The sequence below is a fragment of the Eubalaena glacialis genome, chromosome 9 (genome assembly GCF_028564815.1).
Source record: "Eubalaena glacialis isolate mEubGla1 chromosome 9, mEubGla1.1.hap2.+ XY, whole genome shotgun sequence".
Taxonomy (NCBI): domain Eukaryota; kingdom Metazoa; phylum Chordata; class Mammalia; order Artiodactyla; family Balaenidae; genus Eubalaena; species Eubalaena glacialis.
The window spans coordinates 114,216,669-114,230,763 of NC_083724.1; the positions used below are offsets into that span (position 1 = coordinate 114,216,669).

At 50.3% G+C, this 14,095-nt stretch overlaps 1 protein-coding gene across 1 annotated transcript in view; it reads right to left on the minus strand.

The window, feature by feature from the left end:
- The window catches only part of SCARA5 (scavenger receptor class A member 5), a 110,484-nt gene that overhangs the window by 41,631 nt on the left and 54,758 nt on the right, over positions 1-14,095 (minus strand). Inside the window, exon 3 of the mRNA XM_061199444.1 lies at positions 6,220-6,894. Coding sequence (XP_061055427.1) covers positions 6,220-6,894 — 675 coding nt within the window. The remainder of the gene's footprint in view (positions 1-6,219; positions 6,895-14,095) is intronic.

Below are 14,095 nucleotides of genomic sequence, written 5' to 3' on the forward strand. Positions count from 1 at the left end.
ATGGTGTCCCCAAATACTAGCCAAATCTTTTCCTTTCTAAGAGGCCCATCACTCTCAGCCCTGAAGCTCACCTTCACACTCATCCCTCCCATCTCTGAGGGCATCAGGGCGGAACCCCCAGATCTCAGAACGGGAAGGACCCTCAGGCATCACCGTGTACAAACTCCTCAGGGGAGCACCAGAGCCTGGGCAGGCCGCCCTGTGCCCACACGCCAGCCACTGTCACTCTCCTCGGACTGTGGTCCCCAAGGAGGACAGGCCTATCTAAAGGGCTGGAGCCCCACTCTCTGTGGCCCTGGGCCTCACGTAGCACCTGGCACACAGGAGAGATTTCAAGGAATGACTTCCGGGCAGTCCTGGAAGCTGTTATGGTGTCAGTGGTCCCAGTGGTCCCCAGATGAGCATTTTTTAAAATTTTTATTAAAGCATAGTTGATTTACAATGTTGTGTTAATTTCTTCTGTACAGCAAAGTGACTCACTCATATATATATATATATATATAGATATATATACTCTTCTTCATATATGGCTTATCACAGGATATCGAATATAGTTCACTGTGCTATACAGTAGAACCTTGTTGTTTATCCATCCTAAATATAATAGTTTGCCTCTGCTAATCCCAAACTCCATCCCTCCCACATCCCCCTCTTGGCAACCACAAGTGTGTTCTCTGCAACTGTGAGTCTGGTTTTGTTTCATAGATACGTTGATTTGTATCATATTTCAGATTCCACATATAAGTGATATCTTATGATATTTGTCTTTCTCTGTCTGACTTATTTCACTTAGCATGATAATCTCTAGGTCCATCCATGTTACTGCAAATGGCATTATTTCATCTTTTTGATGACTGAGTAATATTCAGACGAGCTTCTGAGCTTCTCAGCTTACGCCATCATGTCTCACCTTTTCCGCCACTGGAGCAGGCCAGGGCAGAGGTGGGCTGGGACAAGGGGAAGCAGACTCCACTTCTCCTCAATCATGGAAACAGTCTAGAGCCCCTCTGCTGGGCTTCCGGTCCTGGGTGCCAGCCCCTCTCTCCCGCCACCTCCCACAGGGGGCACTGGGAGTGGGAGGAGGTGGGGAGGGAGCCTCCTGGCCCGGGGCCCGGGTCCCCCTCGGAGCCTGTCCACTGGTCTAGCCCACCCCCCACGCCGCCCCCAGCACAGCTCTGCCCTCGCTGGGCTGCCGTGAGCCGCTCCTGCTGGAAGCATCTCCAGCACAGAACAAAGGATTTGGGACCGAGCATTTGGGAGAAACACCAGGATTCTTCTGGGGACCAGCCAATGGGGAGGGGAAAGCAATCCGCTCTCCCTTCCCGGATCCTGGAACGAGAGACGGGGTGGGGGACTCATGTGTGCTGGAATCCAGACAGGGACCTGCCAAGAACAAATGATCATGACAGCTGATGCCTCGGGCCCGAAGCCAGCAGAACCGTGACCAAGCTCGTAATGTAAACACCACTGCGGAACCACGCTAATCCTGGGGTGGCTGCCAGAGGTCGGGTCCCTGCTTCCATTGCCCTGATGTCACTGGGGCTCTGCATTCTCAGTGCTATGACGTTTACAGTATCAAGAGCTCTCTCACTTCATTTCATGCATCCTCTCTGGGACCCTGAGCGCGTGCATGGGGCCGTGGCCCAGCCTGCAAAGCCAGCTTTCTTCTGAGCCTCAGAGGCAGAGGGCTGGTGGGCAAGGCTGGGGGCAACTGCTAATTTCCACAGCAGGCGCTCCATTCCCCTCCCAGCAGAGCCCCCTGCAGCCTGCCCCGCGGTTGGGGAGGGCGGCACCAGTCCATGCTTCCTAGTCCGTGGTGGGATAGAAACACCTCCGTTCACAGAGGTGCCCACCACCTTCAAGGATGCACACCCCTGTGCACCAGAGACCAGGGCCCACCGTTCCAGCCTGGAACCCAAGACCCCATTCCCATTATGAACATTTGTTGAGTGGGACTCTCTACTCTACTAGATGGTGTTTTTTCTCAAAACAGCAGCCCACAGATAAGTTTGCTTTGTCAATTTGCTTTCATGAATTGAGAGATGAATCTTCTAGCCCAGCCGAGGCACTGGCTGGGGATTTGATGTAGGTAAGTCATTTCCCCTCTCTGAGCCTCAAGGGCCTCAACTACAAAATGAGGGGAGTGGACTAGGTGATTTCAGAGCCCTATTGTCACTCTAACCTTCTGTGAATCTATAAACACCCGTGTAGCGAACTGAGGCACCTGCATGTGGCTGGGGAGTCGTGCCTTCAGGCCTTTGCTCACACACTGCCCCCTCCTGGGATGCCTCCCCTCTCTGGTTAGCTTTCCCCCTCCTGGGATGCCTCCCCTGTCTGATCATCTAAGTTCTCTGCTTCTTTCAGAGCCACAGAGAGATTTCAACAGACTTGATAAATGCTGAAAATCCAAAGCAGAAAACAGAAAGCCCCACTGTGAATGTACACAAAAGACAAACCCAGAGACAAAACTCATAGAAAACTGTGTAACAAAGTGAGAGAATGAAACCGTTTGGGGTCAAGCTCAAGAATAACATAAACAAGCTCATATTTGAAAAATATACATAGTGGGGTATTTGTGGATTCTGAGCCAGGAAAGGGCAAAGTGCGTGTGTGTGTGTGTGTGTGTGTGTTTAAAGACTAAGAGAGGAACTGAACAAAACTAGTAAAGAAAGGCCACTCAGACAGCAGTACAGAAATGCAGGAAAGCTTATCTGGTAAAACATCCCTTATCTAAAAGCCAGGGTAGAGTTTTGTGCTGTTGAAGTTGAATGGTAATTACATTCAGATATACCAAACAGAACTCTCTTTAATCATACCAATTGGGTCCCTAACATCCATGAGAGAGGGAAATGGGAAGGGGAGACACCAGCCACAGTGGTGGTCCTGGGAGATATAGGGGCCGAATGGTGTTTATCTCTGAAGAGCCAGCAACCCATCAATAATGCCAAGCCTGACGACTGGAAGGCAGGTCTGGGCAGAACCGAGATGAAACTTCAGTTCAAGGGAACCAAGTGTGAAACTTAGTTTCAGAACCAAAGAAAGACTGCTTAGAGGATTCCACCGGAAGAACCATGGCAAATGCATGACCCAGAGCCGCTTCAGCCCAAGCCAAGGAGAGGGACTCAGAAATTAAAGAATCAGGATGCGAAATGTTCGGTGAGGCCAAAGAGGCTGCACCAGCAGGAAGCCTGGTGATGTGTGTTGACCACAAGAAGAAGGAAGGGAGAGCGCCTGGTAGGGCCTACCCCCCAAATACAGGAATAGACCCGAGGGACCACGCTCCCTTCTCACTTCATGGCTGCCAGCTGGTCTCTCCACCCCAGAAAGCACCACGGTCAGTGAAAAAACATGGTTTCTGAGCCAGAAAGACCCACTTTAAATCTTGGCTTTGTCACTTGCCAATTGTGTAAGAAATATTGGGAAAGTTATTCGAGTTTCTCAGCTATAAAATGGGTTCAATAATACCTTTTTTGCAGGATGTGAGGATTAGCACTCTTTAATGTCTACTTAGAGAATAAATGTCGACAAAATGTCTGGCTTGTGGTAGGTTATGATGCGGTGTCGCTGCTATTATTAAGTACTGAACAGACTGGGCAGGTCAAGGAAATGAAAAGATGGGAAAAGCTAAGACCCCAGGGGTGTGGATTTGGAAGAAGACACGCTACCGCCTGCTCTCCTTTGATTTCTGAGACATGAAACCAAAGTGACCCAGGACAAGAAAACTGATCCTCTGATGGCACGGGTTCAAAAGATGTAACAGCTGTTCCACAAACATTCCTCGAGTTCCACTCACATGTATCACACTGTTAGGTGCTGGGGGACACAGGGATGGACAGCTGAGGGTGACTGGCTGTGAGAGATTGAGCACTGGCATTGGGTTGAAAGTCGTGGGCTGGCGACCGAATGGCACATTTAAAATGGGTGAATCCGACAGCATGTAAATTACACCTTATTAAAGCTGTTGAATACAAAAGCCCTGGGTTGGATCATTTCTAACTGTGTGTCCTGGAGTAAGCCTGGTATTTTCTCCTGCAGCCTCAGTTGCTTTTCTGCAGGAATCCTACACGCTTTCCATAGTGAAACCTGCCTTCAACCAAGCTCATAGCTGGTGATGGGGACCCACTTTAAAACAAAATAATGTTCTATTATTATTAACTGGATCTGGAAAGTACCATGCAAATATAAGTCTCCATCATGACTATCTTCTGCTCTGATAAATACAGAATCCCAGAGAAGGGAGACTTCAGTGAGCTAGAGAGGCCAGCGGGTTCCTGGAGGAGGTGGGTTTGACTGAGATGGGAAGGATCAGTGGGATTTGGATCACGAGGAGGAAAAAGGAGGTTTTGCAGTGGAAGGAACCGCTGGAGTAAAGCTAAGGCAGTGGGAAAGGTGGGCTGTGTCTCTGGGGCAGGGACAAGACGTGTCCCACTGGACTGGATGCTTCACATAGGGCAGGGGATGCAAGATGGCCATCTGTGGACCATGTATGACCCACAGATGTGTTGTATTTGGCTCACAGAGTTAAATAATTAAAAATTTCTAGAACATTCCATGTTTCCAGTTTCTCTGGAAAAAATGGGAAGACCTTATTATCAATGCCAAGCCAAAACGGGCTGGACCTGCCATAGCCCCTACTATTCCCCTGACACCAAAGTCATTTTAGGCATTGACATTGCTCGACTGCCCCTGCAGACAGTTCTGTTTGTAACCCCTGGTACGGGGGACCAGTTAGAGGAGAAGGCAGGAAAGACAGGATGGGGCCAGGGATGCGATGGAAGGCACATCAGCTCTGGGATCAGAAGAGCTAGGGTTCAAGTCCTGGCCCCATCACCTCCTAGCCCGCAACTTCCTGAGCAGCTTCCTGAATCTCAGCACATTCATGGTTGTTTTTAAAAGACACCCTGTGAGATACACTTGGCACGGTACCTGACATAGTTGGTGTTCAAAATGGTATTATCATTGTCTACTGTCAGCCTAAGGAGTTTTTGGTGAACCTGGCAGACCTGGGTTCTGAGCAGGGGTTCATGCAGGAAGAGCACATTTCATGAACACTCTGACAGTGACACGCAGGGCAGACAGCAGGCGGAAGGAATGGGGGAGAGAGGAGCGGGGGAGTGGGCAGTCAGGGGTGCAAGAGAGGAAGGTTGGCTGTAAAGGTGCTGATGTTTGTGGACCCCGAGCGAGAGACCGAATGGAGGCCCGTGCATTTTTGCCATTATATGCAAGAGTGATAAGTGAAGCCAACACATTGTTAAAGAAAATAAAACATGTTCTTCTACCTGGATGAATATAGCTTTATAACAGCCTGGAAGGCCAGGTTCAAATTTGGAATTTTCCAACTTTTTGTGGCTCCACCATGTGTACGGTCAGGCCACCCAAGATGGCTGTTCTCTTGCTCTCTGTACATCCCCTGCCCAACGAGTGTCTGCTTCACCTACACCCTAATCACATGACTCATCTTCCTACATACTTGCCTCCACCCCAGCTAGTGACTGTTCTTATCAAAGGGGCCTTGATGGGCGTGACCCTCTGCTAGTTTCCCTGGTAACCGATGAGCCCACCTGACATCAATTCCCAACTGGCAATCTCCCCTTCCCCCCCACCACCGCCCCACAGAGAAGACTGCCGCCTTGTCCTGCCCGCCCGTCCGACGCACACGGTGGGGTCACTCCAGGACCTTGCTTCAGACGTGTAAATTCCCCAATCCATTAAACCACTGATGTCTCTGTTGCTGACTCCAGGCTCTTTCTTCTGTCTTAAAGCTGGGCAAGTGCAGGCCTTGCAGGCCTGCGGGGTGCAGCCCAACATCATGGAACACCATGCAAGGACCAGGACACTGGGGGAGCGCCTCCCTGTCTGGCCTGAGCCCCAGCTTTCCTCCCCAGCCCCAAACTCTTGGAGGCTCCCGCTGGCACATCCAAGCTCTGACCACCCAGGTCCCCAGCAGCCATCTTGGCCATTCTCATGCCCAGGGGTGCAGACAGAGTGCACTGTCTGGGGCGGGGGGCAGCAGGGAGGAGGTTTATCCTGTGCGGGCCTGGAAATGGGCACAGTCCGTTTGGGCAGAACACTCCAGGGTCCTGGAGGGCAAGACTTCATGAAGCGGGAGCGGGTTCCGGGAGGGAGGGGGGCTCCCGGACCTTGGGGAGGCAGGTGCGGGAAGAAGGCCTGAGCGGGAGGGCCCAAGCAGCCCCCGGGGTCCCGGGCGGGCGGGGGTACCTTTGGCCAGGGAGATGTTGCGCAGCGCGATGGAGTGCTCCCAGTCCTTGAGGCGCAGGTCCTCGGTGACGCTGTTGAGCACGGCCAGCTCCTGCTTGAGCTGCAGCTCCAGGCTCCGGTGCACGAGGCGCATGCGGCGCGCGTCCTCGCTGGCGTTGCTCACCAGCACCTGCAGGTCCCGCAGCCGCGTGCCCTGCAGGGCCACGTCGTAGGACAGGCTGAGGTTGAGGCCGCGCAGGGCGCCGCCCACGTCGGCCAGCTCGTCGCCCAGGGCGCCCACCCGGCGCGCCAGCCCGTCCAGCAGGCCGGCGTGGCGCCGCAGCAGCCCCTGGCTGCGGTTGCTCTCCACCTGCAGCTGGTAGAGCTCCAGCTGCGCCGCGTCGCTCTGCTGGGCCGTGCGGTCGCGCAGCAGGGCCACCGCCTGCTCGCTCTGCGTCGCCTGCGCCTGGAGTCCCCAGAGCGCGCCCTCCAGCCGCTGCACCGCGCCCGCCAGCGCCAGCAGCCAGTGCGACTGGTTCTGCAGGGCGTCCTGCGCCTTCCACACCTGCTCGCTCAGCTCGGCCTGCAGCGGAGCCTGCGACAGCCGCAGCTGCAAGTCCCGGAAGCTCTCGTTCAGCCGGTTCACGTTCCGAGTCAGCGCCTTCAGGTCGTCTGGCGAGCTCCGGGGCCTGGACACTGCGGAGGAGGGGGAGGAGGAGGAGGGGGGGGAGGGAGAGATGAGGCGGCTGCGCAGGCCCCCGGGGCCCAAGAGGCAGGCCCGGACAGAGCCCGGCAGGCCGGAGGTGCTCAATAAACGACAGATGAAGGGAAATCAGAGGTGGCCAAGGCTGAGCGCCTCAATACGTCCCCGGCACTGTGCTCAGCCAGTGGTCCCCAAACGTGTCTGCCCATGAGAATCACCTGGCCAGGCATCCCACCTGTCGAAATTGTGATTGGATGGGTCTGGGAGGTGACCCGGGCTTTGGAATTTTAAAAAGAGCCCGAGATCATTCTAAGGTGCGGATGAGTTTGGGAACCGGGGGCTCATTATGGACGAGGTTGATCCATAAGACATTGTCTTTTTTGTATTTTGGAAATGACCAGACATCAGCGGTTCCACGTGGCTCACCCTACAGTATTGCGTGTCATCCTCTCCACTTTAGGAGGGAGGTACCCTTATTTATCCCCTTTTAGGGCAAGAGCTGTTAAAGTTGCCCCAGGCAGAACAGCGAGTAAGAGGTGGAGCCAGGATTCCAACCCAGAGGGCTTGCTTGCGCCCGAACCCAGACGCCCCCCTACAGGTCTGCTAGGGAACTGCCTGAAGGGACCACGGCAGCGGCAGACTCAGCCAGGCTCTGGGCAACACTGGTAATTCCCACTCCTGAATTCTGGGTCCCATTCCCTCTGGGCCGGTGGAGAGGCTTTTACATCCATACCCTCCCTTCTCTGCCTCTGACTTCTTCTGGATCTCCTATTTCCCTCCTCAGGCAAACAACCCATCTCAGTGATTTCCCACCCTTTCCTCTTGGCGAGGTTTCCTTTTCTTGGTTATAAGAAAAGCTATTTCACAATACGAAGGGGAGGGGTGTGCATCTTAATCATTATAAGCTAGCATCCGGTGTCTCCTGGAAGCTGGTGGACTGCACTCAGGTACACTACAAACCCTGGTGCATCCTGGGATGTCTAGGGATGCTTGTTTGTTTGCTGTGCACTATCCGCAGCTGTCTCCCGCTCTGCTCTGCAAACCAGAGAAATGGAAACTAGTAGTGGGGGGGAGGGGGGGAGGGTAGGAGGCGGGGCAAATGAGGCACAGAGGGAGTTGTGCCTTGGAAATCTTGGAATGGAGAGAGCCGGGGAATTTGGTACACAGCTTGTTCAAGCAATGAGAAGATTTGGAAGGGGAAGGTAGTTTGGGAGGGTGCTGGGGCTGATGCTTCCGGAAGTGCACAGCATTGATGGTGGCCACTCTGGAGGAGATAAGTCATTTCAGATTAGATTCAGAGGCTCACAGTGCTAGCTGGGCATTGGAACCCCACTTCACATTCTCCCTCGGGACTTCCCTGGTGGTCCAGTGCTCCCACTGCAGGGGGCAAGGGTTCGATTCCTGGTCGGGGAACTAAGAGCCCACATGCCGCGCAGCATGGCCAAAAAACCCCCCCAAAACAAAAAAAAAACCGAAAACCAAACAACAACAACAACAACAGAAAAACAAATTCTCCCTCACTCAGCGCTTTAATCTCCAAGAAAAGCATATGCCCAGCCTCTGCATATACCCATCTCTCCACCTTCAGTTAGTTCTAACTGTTCAAATGTTCTACATTCCGTCCAGACTTGAAAGTTGCCTCCCTGTAATTTCTATCCACTGATCCTGCCCTCTGAGATCACATAAAGCAAGTGAATTTTTTTTTTTTTTCCCACAAGACAGCTCTTCAGCATCTCAAAGACAGTTATCACATCCCTGCTACGTAACAATGTTTCTGGTTTAAATCTGTAGTTCCTTCATCTGCTGTCTCACAACGAGCTTCTAAGCCTCCATGTATCCTGGCTAACCTCTTTTGCACATACTCAGTGTGTCAACATCCCCTTACAGGGTGGGGCTTGATCTAAATTTGGTTTTTCCATGGTGTGGAAAGACTGGGCAAAGCATGGTAGAAGGATCGTCAACTTCATTCTGGGCATAAGACTCTCTCTAATATGGCCCAAAGTGGGTTTTTCAGACTTGCATCATAGAATTTAGGTCTACGCAGTCATCTGTAAAAAGTTTCCCCAATTTACAGATAAAAAGACTGAGGCCGGGAGAGTATTCATGATCTGCCTAATGGCATGCTTCCTGACTCCTGGTCCAGTGGTTCCCTCCATTGCTCCGCTACTCTGGAAAATCAGCTAAAGAGTTGTCAATACAAGGAAAGGTTCTGGGGAAATGAATCCATGAACCAGTCACAACCCAAGTAACCACAGGAACTGTCTACCTAAGAAATCATTGCAGGCCAGGATTAGATCATGTGTTTGTCCAATATTCGACCCAGATTGCTTGACAAGTATTAGAGACAGGGCAGTTGGAAAACAGAAAGCCCAGTATTTTAGTGGCAGTCTCTGCTCTTGATGCTGCAAAGTTCAAAGGGATACCGCAGCTTATCAGAAGTAGTAAAACACTGTGAGTCTTGTTAATTCTGGTTTTAAAATTGGGATTGTGAGTGCCTAAGAGTAACAGTGCAACTACTTGATTTAAGACTCCATTAGCTCAGGCCGGCCAGAGGCAATGCCATGAAGGAGGCAATTTCCCTTAAACTCACTCTCTGCCAGCTCCCACCAGCCCCTCCTTCTCTCTTCAGGTGGTCCCCACGCCCAACTGGTGCCCTGTGCCCTTGGAGGCTCCTGGCCTTGCCCATCAGCCCCCTCCTTTCAGAACCTACCAGCTTTAAGACCCCTTCTCTCTGTCCAGAAAACTGGACTGAAACTTGCCCGCATGGTAAAGGCTGACAATCAGCTACCCCTTCCAGGAGGGTTCATTTGGGTCTTTAATTATTGTTTATTGCACAACCAATTTTAGCATAAATTGAAATAAAAGAAAAAATTCTTCCACCATCCCACAACCTCCAACAAAGCCCACTGGTTTTCCTTCCATTTTCTTCTTCTAGTTCCATCCATGTGCATACCCAATCTTTACAATTTGATTTCTGGGTTTTTTAAATTTGTGAATGATTATTTTACAAATATTCTCCCATCTGTCATTTATAATTATACTTTTGATGGCTGCCTAAGAGTCTGTCAGGGAGATGTCTTGTAATTTACCCATTCTCAATCATGGAAAATAAACACAGAAAGGTCCCTCCTTCTTTTGAAATTTTTCCTACCAGTAAATTCCCAGAAGGTGGATTAGTAGAGGCAAAGTTATAGACCTTTTTATGACTCTTGAAAATTCCAACCCAATCACAAGAAGAAAAAAAAAAAAAGAATAAAAAAATTCCAGCCAAATCGCATCCCCAAAAGTTATACCTATTTATAGGTATATTATAGATTTTTAAATGTGCCAGTTTCAGTGAAACCTCAGTGAACTCTTACAATTTTCATATTGTTAATTTCACAGATACAAAACGATACCTTGTTATTTTATGTTAGTATATTTGCATTTAAGAAATGGCTTTTTCAAGGCAATGCATTAGCTCAAAGGAATGTTAACAGGCATTTTAGGTACTCCAGCTAATCAGAACAAAATTATTTTGAGGGGTTAATACTCTTCAGGCATCCAATCATGCCGTAGAAGCCCAGAGCAGCCTCCCCCTTTGGGGATCACTTACCTACCTCAGAAGTGAATTATCTCCTTCCAACAGTCACAGCGTGTTCTTAGCTCACACTACCCCCACCCCCTCTCATCCGCCATTTAATTCCTTCCAGATGTTCGCTGTCCTCAACAGGGAACAATTCTTCCTTGAGTGTGACTCTCTTAATTCATGTTTATGCAAACAGTTCATTTATCTCTCTGCCTGCTGTATTTACGTTTAATGTGCTTTAACTATGCTTCAACGTTCATACTTTCACAAGGGGAAAATAAATTACAGAGTAACAATAATAACTGGCATTTCCTGAGTCCTATGTGCCAGGCACTGTTCTAAGTGCTTCCCGTATTAATACGCTTAATTCCATAACAAGCCTATGAGATAAGCGTTGTTATGACCCTTATATTCCAAACGAAGAAACTGAGGCACACAGAGGTTGAGTAACTCACAAGGTCACCCACTGGTTGACGGAGGGAGGAGACTGACTTTGGGCTCAGGCAGTTTGGGTCCAGAGTTGCCCTTGCGATACTGCCAAGACGGTGGAAGGCACAGAACAAACTTTTTAACAGAGACACACAAATATGGAATAAACCTTGAAGGTAATGAGTTCCCCATCATTAAACCCAAGCGGGAGTCAGGCTGCTTGGCAGGAATCATGGATTCTAACTGGGATTCTGATTCAGTATTAATTGCTGAATACTAATGAATGTGTTAATATACACTTTATAATAATATATGATTAATGTATTAATGTCTGTCTCAGGCCATGCCCGGGGCTAGGTGGTTCGCACAGACACGTCTCCTGCAGCCTTCCTACCCACACCCCAGCCCTGAGATGTCTCCCTGTTCCGTAACTGTCTTCTATGTTCATTAAAAAATGATCACATGCTGGTTAAGTCAAGGTGCTCCAGATGTCACTGACCAGAGAGGCTGTCTTCCACCAAAACATCAGGCACACCCACAGTGCCAGCGAGGAAGGGGACGTATGTATGAGTTGGGAGGAAGAAAGCTAAGTGTTCTGTTTGAGGTTTGGTCACCTAAACCTTGGGCATTGGTGTTAATAACCCTTTATCTCTGTATAAAATTTCACATCCATTACCTCCCTTCATTTTCACTATAACTTATTTCGGGAGGTAGGAAGGGCAGGTATTCCTAATCTCATCGAAGGGTGAAAAAAAGAGGCTCAGAGAAGGCAAGAGATGCCAGAAGCATGAAATAAGGATGTGATGGGGTCATCTGTCCTTCAATCCAGTCTTCTGTCCTCCACACCTGCTGCAGGGAAGGTCAGTCCCATACTGAACTCCAAAGTCTACATGGGGAAGCAGGGCAGGAGATGACATTTATTAAGCACCTACTGTATACCAGACTCGGTTCTAGTTTCTTGCTAGAAGTGGCTTCCTTTCCTCTTCCCAGCACACTTGTGAAGTAGGAATTCTGCCTGTGTTCAGATGAGGAAGCGCGAGAAGGTGGCAGAGCATGAAAGGAAGCTCAGGCTGCTCGGTCTCTGAAGGCCCTGCTGGCCCCCCCTTACCCCCCAACCCCCTTACACAAAACAGCAGAAGGCATCTGCCTCCCTTTCTTTCCAGACCACCTGGGCAGAGGCCCTGCACCGGCCCAAGAAGCAGGAGGGACTTGTTAGAGACTTGGGGAGGGGGGTGGCACAAAGAAATAGCATCCAAGTTTGATGGAGGCCCTTGGGCAGGTAGATGCTAGAACACTGCCAAGGGCCTTACAATTCTCCTGTGGTCCTCCCAAGCCTACGGGCAGACGGTATCACCATTTCACAGATGAAAAATGGAAACTCAAGCGATGAAGTAAGTAACTCAAGGCCATCTGTGAGTAGGAGGTGGACCTTCCTGGCTCTTTCACTGCCCCATGCAGCGGTCCTGCCTTGTCTTCATTTAGGCTGACAGAAGGAAGGCGGGTACCAGAATTCATAGAGCATCACATTAAGGGCAGAGATGGGAAAGGATGGGGCTGAAATGAAACTGCACGGTAAGCACCTCAATTTAAGCACCAAGAAAAAGACAGAGGCTTTCTTTCAGGAGGTCTGCAACACAGGGATGGATTTCCTGAGATCTGGACACATGTGACTTTAATAGAAAATTAATTTAAAAGTGGAGCATAATATTCATTCAGAATTGCATAACGAAGAGGTTATCAGTAGACCTTTAGCACTTAAAGTGATGCACATTTTCACTAGGGCCCCCCTGTTTGCAAGAGGTAGGAGGAAACCAGGGCCAGCCTCGTGGTGGTGTTGGGGCTTACTGCTCTGCGGTCACTCTCTTGAAATTTTGCATAATTTTATCTTCGAATGCGTGTTTTGTAAGTGAAGGGCTGAGGCAGGGGAAATGAAGCAGATTGGGGAGGGAGGGTATTAGGGGACACTCATAAGGACCCAAAGAGGAGGGCAGCAGATTGGTACATTTGGGGTGAGCTTATTTCCTTATTTGTTTTTAAGAACCACATGCCCTCGTTCCTAGCTCAGCAGGATGTCCAGGATAAACATTTATAGTCTGGAGACTGACTTCTCCTTTGTCTGTGGCCTCACCAGCCCCTGCACTCACACAGGAGGGGGCCGGGAGCTTGCAGCCGCAGCTCAGAGCATCAGGAGGCCCTTTGAGAAGGAAGCCAGACAGACGATCCGTCTTTGCACAGGTGGTCTGAGCTTTTTGATGCCCGGTCCATCTGAAGACTCATCAACCAGTGGCTCCCAGGGCCACAGGCTTTGGCCACATAGGTGTGCCCTCCTGAGTGCCTACCTGCAGTGGCCTTTGTCAGTTCAGAGGCTGGTAGGGCTCCCTAAGTAAGCAAGCACAGGTGGCCAATTCTCGGTCTTACAGGCAGGATCCAACAAACAGGCATGAAGGATGCAGACTACCTGCCCCCTGGAATGGTGGGTTGGCTGCAGCCCAGATACCCATCCTTTACACATAGACCCTGACTCTGGCCCATGGATGAGCACAGACTGGTAGCTGGAGGGTGCGTGGAGCGCAAGCGGACGGGAAGCCAGCGGACAGCCGTGGATATCCACATTAGGATGGCCTGGTACAACCTCAGAGGAAGAAAGACCCCACCAACATGTTGATTACTTTCCTCAGAGGTGTGGCTGGATATTCCGCGCTCCTGGCATAAGCATTCCCTTTGGTGGTCCAAGCAGATGTAGTCTCTGATAATTCACTGTTGATTACTGTGCAAATGGGATCCAAGACAAATTATAACTCAGAAGGCTCCTCTTGGAGAACCTATCCCCAGGATTCCCATTTCAGAGGCTAAAGGATCTGAAATCATTACCAGCAATGTCAGGAAACCCAGCATTTTGATGGGGTGCATACGTCTAATAGGAAAGAGACCAATTCTTTGTGAATTCGCAAATGGAATTAGGGACTTGTTATTTAGACTAACATAGTGCCTAGTGCAGAATCTTGCAACCTGGTAGCTGGTCAGTAAATAGCTATCAGATGAATAAGTGAATGATTGATAATGGAGAGTGGTAGGAGGCACAGAAGTGCCCGCATCTCTTCTTAGAAGAGCTTGGAGGACTTCCCTGGTGGTCCAGTGGTTAAGCTTCTACTGCAAGGGGCGCAGGTTCGATCCCGCAGGCCATGCAGTGCACCAAA